Raw genomic sequence first — 15,220 nt, forward strand, 5'->3', positions numbered from 1 at the left:
ATATTCTACACTTGCTGCCCTAAGGCTCATGGTCGGCGATATTTCTCTAAAGCCTGGTTGGACTCGCACATGTCATAGAGGAAAAAGTCCTGTCTCTAGGAACACAAGAAATTTAAAATGTCTCTCCTTAAATGCACGAAGCTTGATGAGTCATCTGTACGGATGGAATACCAGCAAAACTACTCAAAGAAACTGCTGACGTCATTGCGCCTTCACTTTTGTTTGTTATTCAATCGATCACTCAGCTCTGGTACCATGGCAAAAGAGTACAAACTGGCCAACATAGTCCCTGTTTTCAAAAGAGGTGATCGCCAACAAGTAGAGAATGATCGACCAATGTCTCTTTTACCTATAGTTTCTAAAGTACTGGAAAGATGTGTTCTGAATATTATCCAAACTCATCTATACAACCAAGTGAGTAAACATCAACATGGCTTCTTAAAAGGAAAATCCTGTACCACCAACCTTATCGAAACACTGGTCGCCGGCTTGATAGAGGAAGTCAGATTGATGTCTATCTGGACATGTCAAAGGCCTTTGACGAAGTGAACCGCGCCCAACTCATGTCTAAACTTCATGTCTTTCAGTTTGGTTTTGGAGGGAAACTATACGAATGGTTCCAGTCGTACCTCTCAGGTCGTCTTCAACGGGTTACTGTTCTTGGTGCCACATGTGACGCATTACCTGTTACATCAGGAGACCCCCAGGGGTCCATCCTGGGACCCGCTCTATTTTTACTCTACCTAAACGACCTTCTGAACATGGTTTCCGAGAGCGAAACTGCAATGTTTGCAGATGACATCAAGCTGTACAAAGAAACTAGTTCTACCGATGACGAACTTGCTCTACAGATGGATTTGAATAATATCGGATCTTCGTCCACTGAATCGGGCTTAGAATTCAATGAGACGAAAAGCCGCCACCAGTCCATCAAGGTAAAACCAAACCACTGAACAGTGCCTACGATATGAATGGAGCTATCTTGGAGATAACAAGTCATGAACGTGATCTTGGTGTCTGGGTAGCCACTAACCTAACTTGGAATCGCCAAGTCTCAGAGCGATTCTCACGCGCAAACAAGCTGCTTGGGTTTGTTAAACGAAACACGCGTCATATACAAAGTACCAATGTAAGAAGATCAATCTATTTAACCATCGTTAGACCACATCTGGGCTATGCTGCACAAGTTTGGCCGCCACGATCTATTTATCTTATCTCAAATCTAGGAAAGATACAGAGACGGGCTACAAAATATTTCTTGAAATTACCATTCTCGTGCTGTCAGAGTTATGAACAACGACTAAAAACTCTTCCCTTACTTTACCTGTTAGCTATTGGCGTATATGAGTATGAGTACTTAGATATGTTACTGTTTTTGAAGATTACCCATGTCTGGTGTATATAGACCCTGCAATTGTTCCTATTGCTCGTTCTACAAGACACACACGATCGTCTGCCAATACAGATGTTATCAAATACTTTGTAACTAAATGCAAGACTTCAACCTTTCAACTGTCATTTATTGTACGAACAACAAGAATCTGGAACACATTGTTAGACGAGCTTAACCTAAGTATGAACAATGTAAATGACTTCAAACGTGCTTTGATGTGTTATTATTCGACTGCACTTCGAGAGATCTATGACATTGACAATCCTACGACTTATAAAACTATCTGTGCGAAATGCAATTCATGTCGCAGCCTGAAAACAACACCAACTCTATGCTGTTCTTATTTAGTAATTGTTGATGTAATCGTTTTATTATTTTAAGACTCTTGGGACCACAGTAATTGGCTATCGCTGTTGTGGTTGCCTTCCTGTTATTGTTATTGTAATTTATCCGTGTTCTGTATTGTATGTATTGTTGGCACAGTTAATAAAAAGAATAAATAAATAAAAATAAAATAACCCAGGAAGAACGTTTTGTGTCATCTTGTATAACGGCTCTTATTAAAAACTGGATCATTGGATAATGCAATTGAAGACTTTTTATTGGCTTAGCCATTATGGTACATGAGCCAATATACCATAATCTACACATATGGTAAGCTTAAAATCAAAAGGGAGCTAAAAAATCCGGTTTCCTCTTACAAAATAATTATTTCTTGGGGGCGTTTTTAATAAAACAATTTTTCCACTCGCGCTTGTTGGATATGAAATGATTATAGCCAACTCGGCGCTACGCGCCTCGTTGGCTATCTATCATCTCATATCCAACGCGCGCTCGTGGAATAATTGTTAATTAGTGTATACTTTAATAAATCAGTTAATCGTCGGCGATATCTAGGTCGAATGTCAGTTACTCGTTTTCAAATAGCAAAACACAACACACTTGTGATGGATAGAGAGATTTAAAAGGTGGTAGGTTTATGGAGGCGGTTGAATTCTGAGAGCACTGATACTGTTAAGAAGACGTTAAAGAACTTGTGCGCGCGCAACCCCCGTGCGCGTGCTTTGTGATTACGTAGGTTAGTAACATCGTAAGCAAATCACGCGGACCATTTTGTTTTTGACACGTGCAATTTTTTTAAAGAAGAGTTGAAAGTTTTTCAGTTTTTATTGATTGGCGGTTTGTTTAACGGTCGTTGTCGTTTACCTTGAGTCTACAGTTCTCCGTGTTGGAATAAACTTGTGTCTTGATTTTCCTTTTCGCTTCCGAACAGATGCTAATGTGCTGCTAAGAAGCACTGCAAGAAACACAAAATGACAACAGCTGAATCTTAGCAGCATCAATGTAAAGGCAATTTACAGGAGGGAATTTTGAATTTAATGAAACAAAACTTAACACTGGTTTGAGCGTTGTAGAATTTTATAAAGTAACTTTTTTTTTCTGTACAGCACAACTTGATATGTTGATATGTTCCGTTCTAGTCCTACCCTACTGCGGTAATGCAGTGAAAATGGATTAGAAAAAGAAACCAAACCAGGGATAATTAAAATAGAATCAGCATATCCCTTTTCTTATTAAACATAGATACCGACGAATAATTTTGGTTTTCTTTTTTCAACAGTTTTTTTCTGACGAAGGTTTGATTAGAGCCGATTAGGTGTTCTATCTAATCATGGAAGTGTCTGAATTATCAAATTTCTTATCCGCCGTGAAAGTAATGATACGGAAATAAATGAAGAACGAAAGTTATTTAAAGTGCTCGGCTTTAATGGAAATTATATGGTTTCGATGTTAGTAGGATACAAATCCCTCTTTTCCCATGGTACATAGGTTGTTTGTATGTTTGTGAGAAGAACGGTTTCAAGATCTCGCTTGCAATGGGCTAGAACATGCAAAAAAGATCTGCTAGTTTCTTTGAAGTTAACCTGTCTGTCTCTCTGTCTGCCTGCCCGACCATCTGTATGTCCCTGTTTGTGTCTTTGGCTGTTTCTCTGTATTTCTGTCTGCATGTCTTTACATCTGTCTGTCATTATGTTGGTTATTCTTCCTCGCAGACAAATGGTTCCAGTGGCGCCGCAGAGATAAAAGGTAAATCTCCCATTCCATCTGAGAAACAACCGTCCCCAGTTTGCCGATTTGTAAATGTCAAACTATTTGGAGTTGAACCGGCCCAAGGTGCCAAGGGTAACCAAGCTACAGTGCTGCTAGAGAACCCGAAAGGACAATACCTGTTGAACTTGGACCAACTCACAAGCGAGGTCAGTTAAAAAAAAACCAATAAAGGGTCAGTGTTGTTACTTTGGTGGATATCAGTTTGGTTTCGTTGTGTATTTAACCTTTTTCTGGGAGAAAAAGCAGGCAGAAGGGTACTGTGGCGTTTAAGCTTTCTTTTGAGTGTCATGAAAGTTACTTGGTTTTCTTTGTGTGAGCAAATCAGCAGTTTGTAAGCGCAACTGTTCGTAATATATTGTTGTAAATTATCTCTTTAGAACAAGTTTCTATCATTTTAGTTATGCTTATGAAGAATTTGAGCAGCAACGTTTGTCTTAAAGTGAGGTGATTGTATTTGTTATTTTTGATTCCTGTGGTTTTAGGTTGCAGCCGTTTTTGGTCTTAGAGGAAGAAAACTTTTGCTGTCGGCATCGCCCAGCTGTGATTCACGTGAGTAATTCAAGTAAAGTTTTATCGCAGAAAAGAATGAAGACTTTTAAGGAGTTTGTTACCTCGACAATGGATGAAACGTGTTGCGCGGTGGCAACTATGAAATTTGACAACTCAGTGATTTGCAGTATTGAAGGTTTCAGAGAAGCATTTTAGAAACTCACATCGAAGTGTAAATATTAAGTATTATGTCATGGTGGTACTTGGGTATAAAATGTTTTCAGTAAATTGCGGCTTTCTTCTGATCTTGTTTTCACTGTCGATCTGCCACCTTGACCTTTCAGTTTCACAAACAACACGAATTCTGGAAAGTGGTTGATTCATAGCTTTAATTTTCTCGTATTTTGTAATGATTTTGGATCTCTCCTTTGTTTGGTTTTGTTTGTTGACAGCCCTGACAAGTGAAAACATCATGAAATACAGTGGACAGTGCCTTTACGCTTTCATTGCGAAGAATTAACATGATGAAAATGCAGCGGCACTTTATGGTGCCAAAATCAAGGAGTGTCCCAGCGAAGTAAAATGAATTTAAAAGTCCACATGAATGAACTCTTATTTTTAGATACTCTGAGTATTACATCCAAACTACCTCAACCAGTTTCTACGGAGAAAAGAGAAAAGGAGCTTTTTCTCTCTCTAATACTTTTTCTCTCCCCGCTTTAGAAAAATTACAAATGAAGTAGGATGGGAGAGGGACTTGGCGACATTTTGCGAATTTAATTGACCTTAATATATGGAAATTGAAACTGATTTGAACTCCGTTTATAAATAATTCCGAAATGGTTCACATTAAAAACTTACTTACAATTTATTAGAGGCGTGGCACTAGGTTTTTGAGAGGTTTGGGTCGTGCGTGTTGAGAAATACTCCTGTTGTTATAAATGGTGTGATGTCACATGACATAGATTTTCAGTTTCTATATTATGGGCTAATTTAAAAAGTGGAGCACATGGCTGTAGTCCTTCTTCTGTTTGGTCTGACCAACGTTAGGCACTCGGTCAGGGGAGACGAGCAATGATAATAATAACTAATATTTTTACAGTATAGCTGCTCAGTGCATAAGTACTTGTTATCAGGGGGGTTCCTGTAAAGATAAAACAAAATGTACAACAATAAAAACAAAAAAGTTTTCTGTCTTCTGTTCCAAGAAAATTCTAAAAAATATATCCTTGCCTAATACATTTCGTGGGTAATTTCCACACGCGGTAGGGAATAGTTTTTCCCTCCTAAAGACATTCCGTGCGCGTTTGCAGGTAGTCGTTACCCCCAGCTGTGCGAAATGCCTTTTACTTGAGAACTTCTTCACACAAATCTTGCTCTTATGAACCACTCTATAGCGCTTAGCTTGCGATTTCATTTCTTCTTGCGGTATGGAATGAAGTTTGAATGTTAATCATTCTGTGCGCGCATTACTTAATTAGCGCTATTAAATAATGCTTGAGTGCTCACTTCTATCAAAAATTTAAACTTTCCCAAAGTGCTGACTGGTCATCAGTATTGACGCACATTCAGTGGAGCAAGAGCTGATTTCGGATGAACCTTTTTCTTATATAATGAGGGCAACATCAAAGTGAAAGGAAGATGTTATAGTCCCATGAAGTAAAGCAAAACAAAATAATGATGTAAACTTTCGTTAGCTAGATGGATGGACAGACTTTATTAAGGTGCCAGAAATATTTAGCTAAAAATAGCCAATTGGGGACGCTAACGCATAAATATGAAATATAGAGTACTAGCATTGTGTAAAAATAGATACATAGTAGTTAAAAAAAATACGCACGTTTCATAGTTATAATTAATTAAGATAATAATAGTAATGATAATAATAGTAATAATGCCAATAATAATAGGTTCAGCGTTACTTTAAATCGATTGTACTATTATTATGTTGAGTAAGAATAGCAACTGCATCTTCTGTCCAATACATCTGACAATCTGACACGTTGATGACCGGAACTGCCTTTTTTTTTTTCTTTTTCTAATTCTAGAAGGCTTGCTTTGTTGCGAAGGTCTTTGTCCATTTTTCCCTGGAGATAGGGTCTTAAATACCCGATGCTACGTTTACCATAATTTACAGTATTAAATCTAGGAATAGGGAAATCACTTCGATATAAATCTTAAATTGCTGACAAAATATGTCACAGATGTTTTCAGGTGCCCATGAGTTTTTAACCTTTTGCATCATTGTCGGTATGTCTTGTAAGCGTCTATTTACCAAACCAGGCAGCTTTGCTTGACTTAGAAATTCCTCATACTCTGCCGTCTTATTATATACTGCACGCAGCGCTTTCTAGTTTTTTCCGTAAAGAGTTTTCCATCACTCGATGAGGACTATTTGGATAAATTGTGTTGGTATTAGGGTTAAATGTCAAGACCAATAAAGAAAGTGCGTTTTTTGTAACAGTGCAGATGGCCATTTACACTTGGAAGTTTTCATTGTAGGAAGGGATTTCAACGAAATGAAAGTCACGAATTCTGTCAATCGCTCGGTATCGATATTCCCCACACCCGACTCACTAAGGATACTCCTTGTTATCTTATATAAATTTTATAGATCTATTTTCAAAATCAATAAATCAGTAAATTGTCGATATGTAAATCGCACGTCAGATACTCGTTTTCAAAAACCAAAGCATCATATTCTGATGGATACAGAAATTGAAAAAGATGATTGGCATATCGGGGCGGTTGAACGCTGAGCACGCTGTATCGATGACATTGCGCTGCTAAGAAGCGCTCCAGGAAACACAACCTTCACTTTATTTGGAAGTTTAAAAAAATGACAACAGTTGAATCTTGGCAGCATGAACTGAACATAAAGGCAAATCAACGTGAGAGAATTTTCCAATATAAGAAACGGAACTTAATCGTCGAATGTGTCTTGTAAAATTGAAATGCCTTTTGTTTCTTTACTACACAACGAAGAGAGAATATTGAAGAAATTAAATTGGATAAGTTCGAACTTTAAGTTTGTTGACCAATTTGTATTTGTGGTAAAGGAGAAAGAAAGTTTACACCAACTACAACTGAAACCACGAGGTGGAGCCGGAAATGTCCTTTCCTTCTTTTATCACCGTGAAAGCAGGGGAATTAAAACTGAGCCGTTTTCTATATTTTTGCATTCGAGGATGACAGCTATAGCTTGATACTGAAATTTGAAATGAGCTCTAGCACAGTTATAGAGGTTTTTGGTCAAATAGCAGCGTAACAGAACACTACAACCCAGAAGAACCTGAATACTTGACAGAGTCTTTTGGTTACGATCCACTCCTAAGCACAGGTAGAGAATGGTATTATGAGCCTGTTGATGAACTGATATACCAAGAATACAGCGTCAAATCAAGAGAGGCCTCAAACTCGAACTTTTTTGCATTTAACAACATCAATGTCACTGTTATAAATGCATGCTTACCAGAAGACAGTGAAGAAACAAGGGCAGATCAGAACGTCGAAGATGAAGAAATGGCTTGGAAACGTCTCCGTCCATCCTTCTTACAAACACTTTTTAAATCGATGTACATTGGAGCTTTGATTTCCCAATTTTGAACTTCTATTGAACTACTTGACCAACGAGAGCTTAAAGTTAGAAAACGGAGTTCACTCGAGCCCAATTTAAGTGTAAGATTTAAACAAGGTCGTTTAAAAATTCATTCGATTCAGCTGTCAAATGACCGCTGTCTTAAGCTAATTATATTCATACCTGATTCACGGGTAAATGATATCTCTTGCAGCTTCGGCAAGACCATTGCTTTTTGATAAATTGTTCGAATTGCGAATACAACTCCGTGTCGCTTTGGAAGATTTTGTTCACACGAAGGTAAATTGGTAAATAGTACTGCGAATAAGGTTCCTACAACCCGGAAGAACCTGAATTCACGACAGAGACTTTTGACTACGATCCATTCCCAACCACAGGTCGGTAAATAAATGCTTCAAATTGTGGATGTAGTACCGCCGGTATTGCTCTGAAAGATATTGTTTATATAAAGGTAGAATGGCTGCCAGTACATTGATAGAGGTTTTTGGTCAAATCGTGTATCGCTTCACGCGCAGCGTAACAGAACATTACAACCCAGAAGAACCTGAAATCACGACAGAGTCTTTTGGCTACGATCCACTCCAAAGCACAGGCAGAGAATGGTATCATGAGTCTGTTGATGAACTTATTTACCAAGAATATAGCAATAGACGAGCCACAAACGGGGAGTTATCAGCGTGGAACAACATAAATGTACGGGTAACAAACGCATGTTTACCAGACGACAGTGAGGAGACAAGGGCAGATCAGAACATCGAAGAAAATGAGATGGCTTGGAAACGTCTTCGTCCATCCTTTGCACAGACAGTTTGTAAATCGATGTACATCGGAGCTTCGATTTCATTTTTGGTCGCCGTTCTCATTAGCATAGTTTACCTGCAGATCTCATATGTCAGCTACAAAACTATTCTTCATTGTCGGGGTTACAACATCACATCAATTCCAATTCGTGTCCAATGGATCAAAACAATTTCTGACGCGATATCTGTTAGTTTCTATTACTTCTGGATCTTTGTTACTCTCATGTTCCTTTTCCGTCCATATCAACTGAAAGGAATGAGGAAAAAACTGATTCTGGTAAGCTTTGCTGCTTACTTTTTGGACATAGGTTATCGCTTTTCTCTTCAAGTTATTGGAAAGCCTTATTATAAATCAGCCATTGAATTGCAGATTCCAATATATGCTTGTCTCATCAGCAGTATATGTTTGCAATTATATATTGTCGGGAGACAGTTCTGCCCTCGTTCAAGACTGGCAAGTTTAATGTGTAAAATGACAGTGCCATTTTGCTCCTCCCTTGTTTGTGGAATTATTTTTTCGGATGTTCTTTATTCAGCGTATCTCAAACAAAACAACACAGGCAGACTGATAATTGCCCTATTTTCACCTCTCTTGGGAGTAGCTGTCAAGGTAATATCAAGAATTTGTGTTCAACGATTATGGAACATTACTCATCCAGGATACTCTTACGTGTTATTGGCGCCTCTCTACTTTGGCTCAGCGATTGTCTTTCGAGTTTTACAAGCAGATCTTGATAATCTCCAGTCTATCGCTATTCTTGGAGTTATTCACGGAGCTGCAGAGGTCCTTGAACGGAGCATCATGGTGTTGGTTGATCACATTGTCCATATGTCGTGGAAAAGGAAATTAGCTCCTTGGGGGAGTTTTCGCACCCCTCGTCGCGAACGACTCATGGCAGATATCATCATCCTTAGTATGCTATCTGAATCTGTTGCTGTGCTCTCAGTTAACGGATTACTATACTTGTATGAATTTGTTTTTGTGGAAGACAGCTCTACAGACTCTATCATAGACTTGCTCAAGACCTTCGGGGTCTACACTTCAGTTCAGCTGGTAATTGAGTGGTTTTTCACCAGCGTTTCTCTAGCGATTGAGACTCGTTATCAGAATGTGGCTGTGATGGCTGTTTGGGGACGAAGATGGAAAAGACATATCTTAGTAGCGCTTGTTACTACATTTCCAATCGCTGTATGGAATAGTTTTTGTCTCTTAATGATATTTCGTGCGCGTTATAAGATAGACCTTAACCAGCCATGCAAGATGCCGTTTACTTAAAAACTTTCTCGTACAGATCTTTCTTTTGTGAACGACTTCATAACTTCAATTTGTGTTGAACAAAGTTGATGTGAGGTCCCATGAAATTCCCATCTCTGGTTATTATTTATTAATAAGATACTGAAATATCTTAGTTCGATTCTCTGAAGTGTTGAATTATGTCAGCTAAATCTTCGGTCTTGGCAGAATTTTCATAAACTTTAGATTATTAGGGTCCAAAATTACTTTTATGTGCATAGTTACACTGAATCTTTGGCTTAATATTAAACATACCGTTTACATAAAGATGAATTACACGAAATAATGAAAATTCTCCTAGCCCCACTATTATAACAACGACCCTATCATTGTATCGAGGCTTCCATCACCGTAACGATCAATGTAGGTGTTGGTAGATATAACGGGGGTATCAGCAAATAAGCAGCAAAAATGCACAAACATCAGCACCCTTAGCTTTACCGTTACCCTTACCTCTTCGCCAGCGTCACCAATACCACTCAACCGATGATAGCCATCGCCATCTCATCACCTTCCCTGCCACAAGCTGGAGAGCGTGCGCCGTCGAGACGAGAAGGCCGAAGACAACTTTTATATTTAACAATGTTCGACAAACTGGTAAACGTCGTTACGAAATTTATGTGCACATTGGCAAAAGTTTAACGCTGGGTTAAGGAGGTTTGGTTGCAAAATAAAACACAGGGCTATCCTTTTTTTTAAGACTTTTGAATGGTTTTTTAGTCCTTAAGAGGTTTACTTAAGGGTTGCTTAATATTTGAGTTAAACTTTCTGCTGTAACTGTCAGTTTAACAAAATATTTAATTTTTTAATAAGAATTATTCGTTATACCTTAGAAGTGTTGGCGAATTTCAAATTTTGTGCAGATCTACACAATAAGCAGCCACTCTCCGTCTATAGAGAGACCGCCGCAAACAAGAATGTGCTCCGATCCGGCGACTGAACAGCGAACCACTTGATATTAAACAAAAAGAAATTCATAGATGCCCATAAACCTCTAATTGACAATCCTACAAAATTTCATTTGAAATAGTGTTATTTCCAACGAGGAAAAATTTGTTTTGATTATAAAATAATACCATGAGCAATCAGAATAGTTGGGGTTCAAGTAGTACGTTTTACCAACAAAATTTGAATGATACCGCTGTCAACTATTCGAATAGGCGATTGTCAAATCTTCGATGATACGGAAGAATCGCTACTTTCAAGCTGTAACTGACAGAATTATTTCTGGTTATAATTTTCACTTTCAGTTTTACGGGAAAAATTTGCTGTTGATTAAGAAAACGTGGAAAATATGTTGAGTTCGGACTAGGATTAAAACTAAATTAAGGAGGAAAGTAATCCCGTTGCATTTGAGATAATCAAATATCGCTTCAACAAAGCACCGTAAATGGAGTGTAATTAAAACGATTATAACGTCATAAAATGTATGGCACATTTTCAACAAACAACTTAATTTGGAAATGATTGATTGACTCTCCAAAGCTCTCTGCTAATAATAAACACAAGCTAAAGGGTTGAGAAATAATTCTGTTGTAATGAATTGTTTGGTGTCGGGAAGTAGAAGGAAGTAGTAGTAGTAGTAGTAGTAGTGGTAGTGGTAGTTGTAGTGGTAGTAGTAGTGGTAGTGGTAGTGGTACTGGTAGTGGTAGTGTCAGTGGTAGTGGTAGCGGTAGTGGTACTGGTAGTGGTAGTGGTAGTGACAGTGGTACTGGTAGTGGCAATGGTAGTGGTACTGGTAGTGGTAGTCGTAGTTGTAGTGGTAGTGGTAGTGGAAGTGGTAGTGGTAGTGGTACTGGTAGTGGTACTGGTAGTGGTAGTGGTAGTGGTAGTGGTAGTTGTAGTTGTAGTGGTAGTGGTAGTGGTACTGGTAGTGGTACTGGTACTGGTAGTGGTAGTGGTACTGGTAGTGGTAGTAGTAGTGGTACTGGTAGTGGTAGTGGTAGTGGTAGTGGTACTGGTAGTGGTACTGGTACTGGTAGTGGTAGTAGTAGTGGTACTGGTACTGGTAGTGGTAGTGGTACTGGTAGTGGTAGTAGTAGTGGTAGTGGTACTGGTACTGGTAGTGGTAGTGGTACTGCTAGTGGTACTGATGGTGGTAATTGTAGTTGTAGTGGTAGTGGTAGTGGTACTGGCTCTCTGCTAATAATAAACACAAGCTAAAGGGTTGAAAAATAATTCTGTTGTAATGAATTGTTTGGCGTCGGGAAGTAGAAGTAGTAGTAGTAGTAGTAGTGGTAGTGGAAGTTGTACTGGTAGTAGTGGTGGTAGTGGTAGTGGTACTGGTAGTGGTAGTGGAAGTAGTACTGGTAGTGGTAGCACTACTGGTACTGGTAGTGGTAGTGGTAGTGATACTGGTAGTGGTACTGGTAGTGGTAGTGGTATTGGTAGTGGTAGTGGTACTGGTAGTGGTACTGGTAGTGGTACTGGTAGTGGTAGTGGTACTGGTAGTGGTAGTGGTAGTGGTACTGGTAGTGGTAGTGGTACTGGTAGTGGTAGTGGTAGTGGTAGTGGTAGCGGTAGTGGTAGTGGTACTGGTAGTGGTACTGGTAGTGGTACTGGTACTGGTAGTGGTACTGGTAGTGGTAGTGGTAGTGGTAGTGGTACTGGTAGTGGTAGTGGTACTGGTAGTGGTACTGGAAGTGGTACTGGTAGTGGTACTGGTAGTGGTACTGGTAGTGGTACTGGTAGTGGTACTGGTAGTGGTACTGGTAGTGGTACTGGTAGTGGTAGTGGTAGTGGTAGTGGTACTGGTAGTGGTAGTGGTAGTGGTAGTGGTACTGGTAGTGGTAGTGGTAGTGGTAGTGGTACTGGTAGTGGTACTGGTAGTGGTAGTGGTAGTGGTAGTGGTAGTGGTGCTGGTAGTGGTAGTGGTAGTGGTACTGGTAGTGGTAGTGGTAGTGGTACCGGTAGCGGTAGTGGTAGTGGTACTGGTAGTGGTAGCGGTAGTGGTAGTGGTACTGGTAGTGGTACTGGTAGTGGTAGTGGTAGTAGTAGATGTAGTGGTAGTGGTAGTGGTAGTTATACTGGTAGTGGTAGTGGTAGTGGTACTGGTAGTTGTAGCGGTAGTGGTAGTGGTAGTAGTACTGGGAGTGGTAGTGGTACTGGTACAGGTAGTGGTACTGGTGGTGGTAGTGGTAGTGGTAGTGGTAGTGGTACTGGTAGTGGTAGTGGTAGTGGTACTGGTAGTGGTAGTGGTACTGGTAGTGGTACTTGTAGCGGTACTGGTAGTGGTACTGGTAGTGGTAGTGGTAGTGGCACTGGTAGTGGTAGTGGTAGTGGTAGTGGTAGTGGTACTGGTAGTGGTACTGGTAGTGGTACTGGTAGTGGTACTGGTAGTGGTACTGGTAGTGGTACTGGTAGTGGTAGTGGTAGTGGTACTGGTAGTGGTAGTGGTAGTGGCACTGGTAGTGGTACTGGTAGTGGTAGTGGTAGTGGTACTGGTAGTGGTACTTGTAGCGGTACTGGTAGTGGTACTGGTAGTGGTAGTGGTAGTGGCACTGGTAGTGGTAGTGGTAGTGGTAGTGGTAGTGGTACTGGTAGTGGTAGTGGCACTGGTAGTGGTAGTGGTAGTGGTAGTGGTAGTGGTATTGGTAGTGGTACTGGGACTGATAGTGGTAGTGGTAGTAGCACTGGTAGTTGTAGTGGTACTGGTAGTGGTACTGGTAGTGGTACTGGTAGTGGTAGTGGTAGTGGTAGTGGTAGTTGTAGTTGTAGTGGTAGTGGTAGTGGTACTGGTAGTGGTACTGGTAGTGGTAGTGGTAGTAGTAGTGGTAGTGGTAGTGGTAGTTGTAGTTGTAGTGGTAGTAGTAGTGGTAGTGGTAGTGGTAGTGGTAGTTGTAGTGGTAGTGGTAGTGGTAGTGGTAGTGGTACTGGTAGTGGTAGTGGTAGTGGTAGTGGTAGTGGTACTGGTACTGGTAGTGGTAGTGGTACTGGTAGTGGTACTGGTAGTGGTAGTGGTAGTGGTACTGGTAGTGGTAGCGGTAGTGGTAGTGGTAGTGGTACTGGTAGTGGTACTGGTACTGGTAGTGGTACTGGTAGTGGTAGTGGTACTGGTAGTGGTCCTGGTAGTGGTAGTGGTACTGGTAGTGGTACTGGAAGTGGTACTGGTAGTGGTACTGGTAGTGGTACTGGTAGTGGTACTGGTAGTGGTACTGGTAGTGGTACTGGTACTGGTACTGGTAGTGGTAGTGGTAGTGGTAGTGGTACTGGTAGTGGTACTGGTAGTGGTAGTGGTAGTGGTAGTGGTACTGGTAGTGGTACTGGTAGTGGTAGTGGTAGTGGTAGTGGTAGTGGTGCTGGTAGGGGTACTGGTAGTGGTAGTGGTAGTGGTACCGGTAGCGGTAGTGGTAGTGGTACTGGTAGTGGTAGCGGTAGTGGTAGTGGTACTGGTAGTGGTACTGGTAGTGGTAGTGGTAGTAGTAGATGTAGTGGTAGTGGTAGTGGTAGTTATACTGGTAGTGGTAGTGGTAGTGGTACTGGTAGTTGTAGCGGTAGTGGTAGTGGTAGTAGTACTGGGAGTGGTAGTGGTACTGGTACAGGTAGTGGTACTGGTGGTGGTAGTGGTAGTGGTAGTGGTAGTGGTACTGGTAGTGGTAGTGGTACTGGTAGTGGTACTTGTAGCGGTACTGGTAGTGGTACTGGTAGTGGTAGTGGTAGTGGCACTGGTAGTGGTAGTGGTAGTGGTAGTGGTACTGGTAGTGGTAGTGGTAGTGGCACTGGTAGTGGTACTGGTAGTGGTAGTGGTAGTGGTACTGGTAGTGGTACTTGTAGCGGTACTGGTAGTGGTACTGGTAGTGGTAGTGGTAGTGGCACTGGTAGTGGTAGTGGTAGTGGTAGTGGTAGTGGTACTGGTAGTGGTAGTGGTAGTGGCACTGGTAGTGGTACTGGTAGTGGTAGTGGTAGTGGTACTGGTAGTGGTACTTGTAGCGGTACTGGTAGTGGTACTGGTAGTGGTAGTGGTAGTGGCACTGGTAGTGGTAGTGGTAGTGGTAGTGGTAGTGGTAGTGGTACTGGTAGTGGTAGTGGCACTGGTAGTGGTAGTGGTAGTGGTAGTGGTATTGGTAGTGGTACTGGGACTGATAGTGGTAGTGGTAGTAGCACTGGTAGTTGTAGTGGTACTGGTAGTGGTACTGGTACTGGTAGTGGTAGTGGTACTGGTAGTGGTACTGGTAGTGGTAGTGGTAGTGGTACTGGTAGTGGTAGCGGTAGTGGTAGTGGTAGTGGTACTGGTAGTGGTACTGGTACTGGTAGTGGTACTGGTAGTGGTAGTGGTACTGGTAGTGGTACTGGTAGTGGTAGTGGTACTGGTAGTGGTACTGGAAGTGGTACTGGTAGTGGTACTGGTAGTGGTACTGGTAGTGGTACTGGTAGTGGTACTGGTAGTGGTACTGGTAGTGGTACTGGTAGTGGTAGTGGTAGTGGTAGTGGTACTGGTAGTGGTAGTGGTAGTGGTAGTGGTACTGGTAGTGGTACTGGTAGTGGTAGTGGTAGTGGTAGTGGTACTGGTAGTGGTACTGGTAGTGGTAGTGGTA

The 15,220-nt window shown here is 41.0% G+C and overlaps 3 protein-coding genes across 3 annotated transcripts in view; all 3 read left to right on the forward strand.

Moving 5' to 3' along the window:
* LOC148724242 (uncharacterized) overlaps nucleotides 1-3,142 on the forward strand; it is a 6,008-nt gene extending 2,866 nt beyond the window's left edge. The window contains exon 1 of the mRNA XM_088733859.1: nucleotides 1-3,142. This exon is cut by the window's left edge and continues 2,866 nt beyond it. The gene's annotated coding sequence lies outside the window, so the exon portion shown is untranslated.
* Nucleotides 1-5,190, forward strand: part of LOC111332846 (leucine--tRNA ligase, cytoplasmic-like) — a 42,897-nt gene extending 37,707 nt beyond the window's left edge. Inside the window, exons 34-36 of the mRNA XM_088733880.1 lie at nucleotides 3,448-3,651; nucleotides 3,988-4,054; nucleotides 4,447-5,190. Of these exons, the coding sequence (XP_088590006.1) occupies nucleotides 3,448-3,651; nucleotides 3,988-4,054; nucleotides 4,447-4,514 (339 nt within the window). The 3' untranslated portion in view covers nucleotides 4,515-5,190. The remainder of the gene's footprint in view (nucleotides 1-3,447; nucleotides 3,652-3,987; nucleotides 4,055-4,446) is intronic.
* Nucleotides 5,191-7,120: 1,930 nt separating this feature from the next.
* On the forward strand, nucleotides 7,121-10,385 carry LOC148724243 (uncharacterized). Its single transcript, XM_088733858.1, has one exon. It carries the CDS (start codon nucleotides 8,049-8,051, stop codon nucleotides 9,666-9,668), a length of 1,620 nt encoding a protein of 539 aa, XP_088589984.1. The 5' UTR covers nucleotides 7,121-8,048; the 3' UTR covers nucleotides 9,669-10,385.
* The last annotated feature ends 4,835 nt before the right edge of the window (nucleotides 10,386-15,220 follow it).

This window comes from Stylophora pistillata, chromosome 9, assembly GCF_964205215.1.
Source record: "Stylophora pistillata chromosome 9, jaStyPist1.2, whole genome shotgun sequence".
NCBI lineage: Eukaryota > Metazoa > Cnidaria > Anthozoa > Scleractinia > Pocilloporidae > Stylophora > Stylophora pistillata.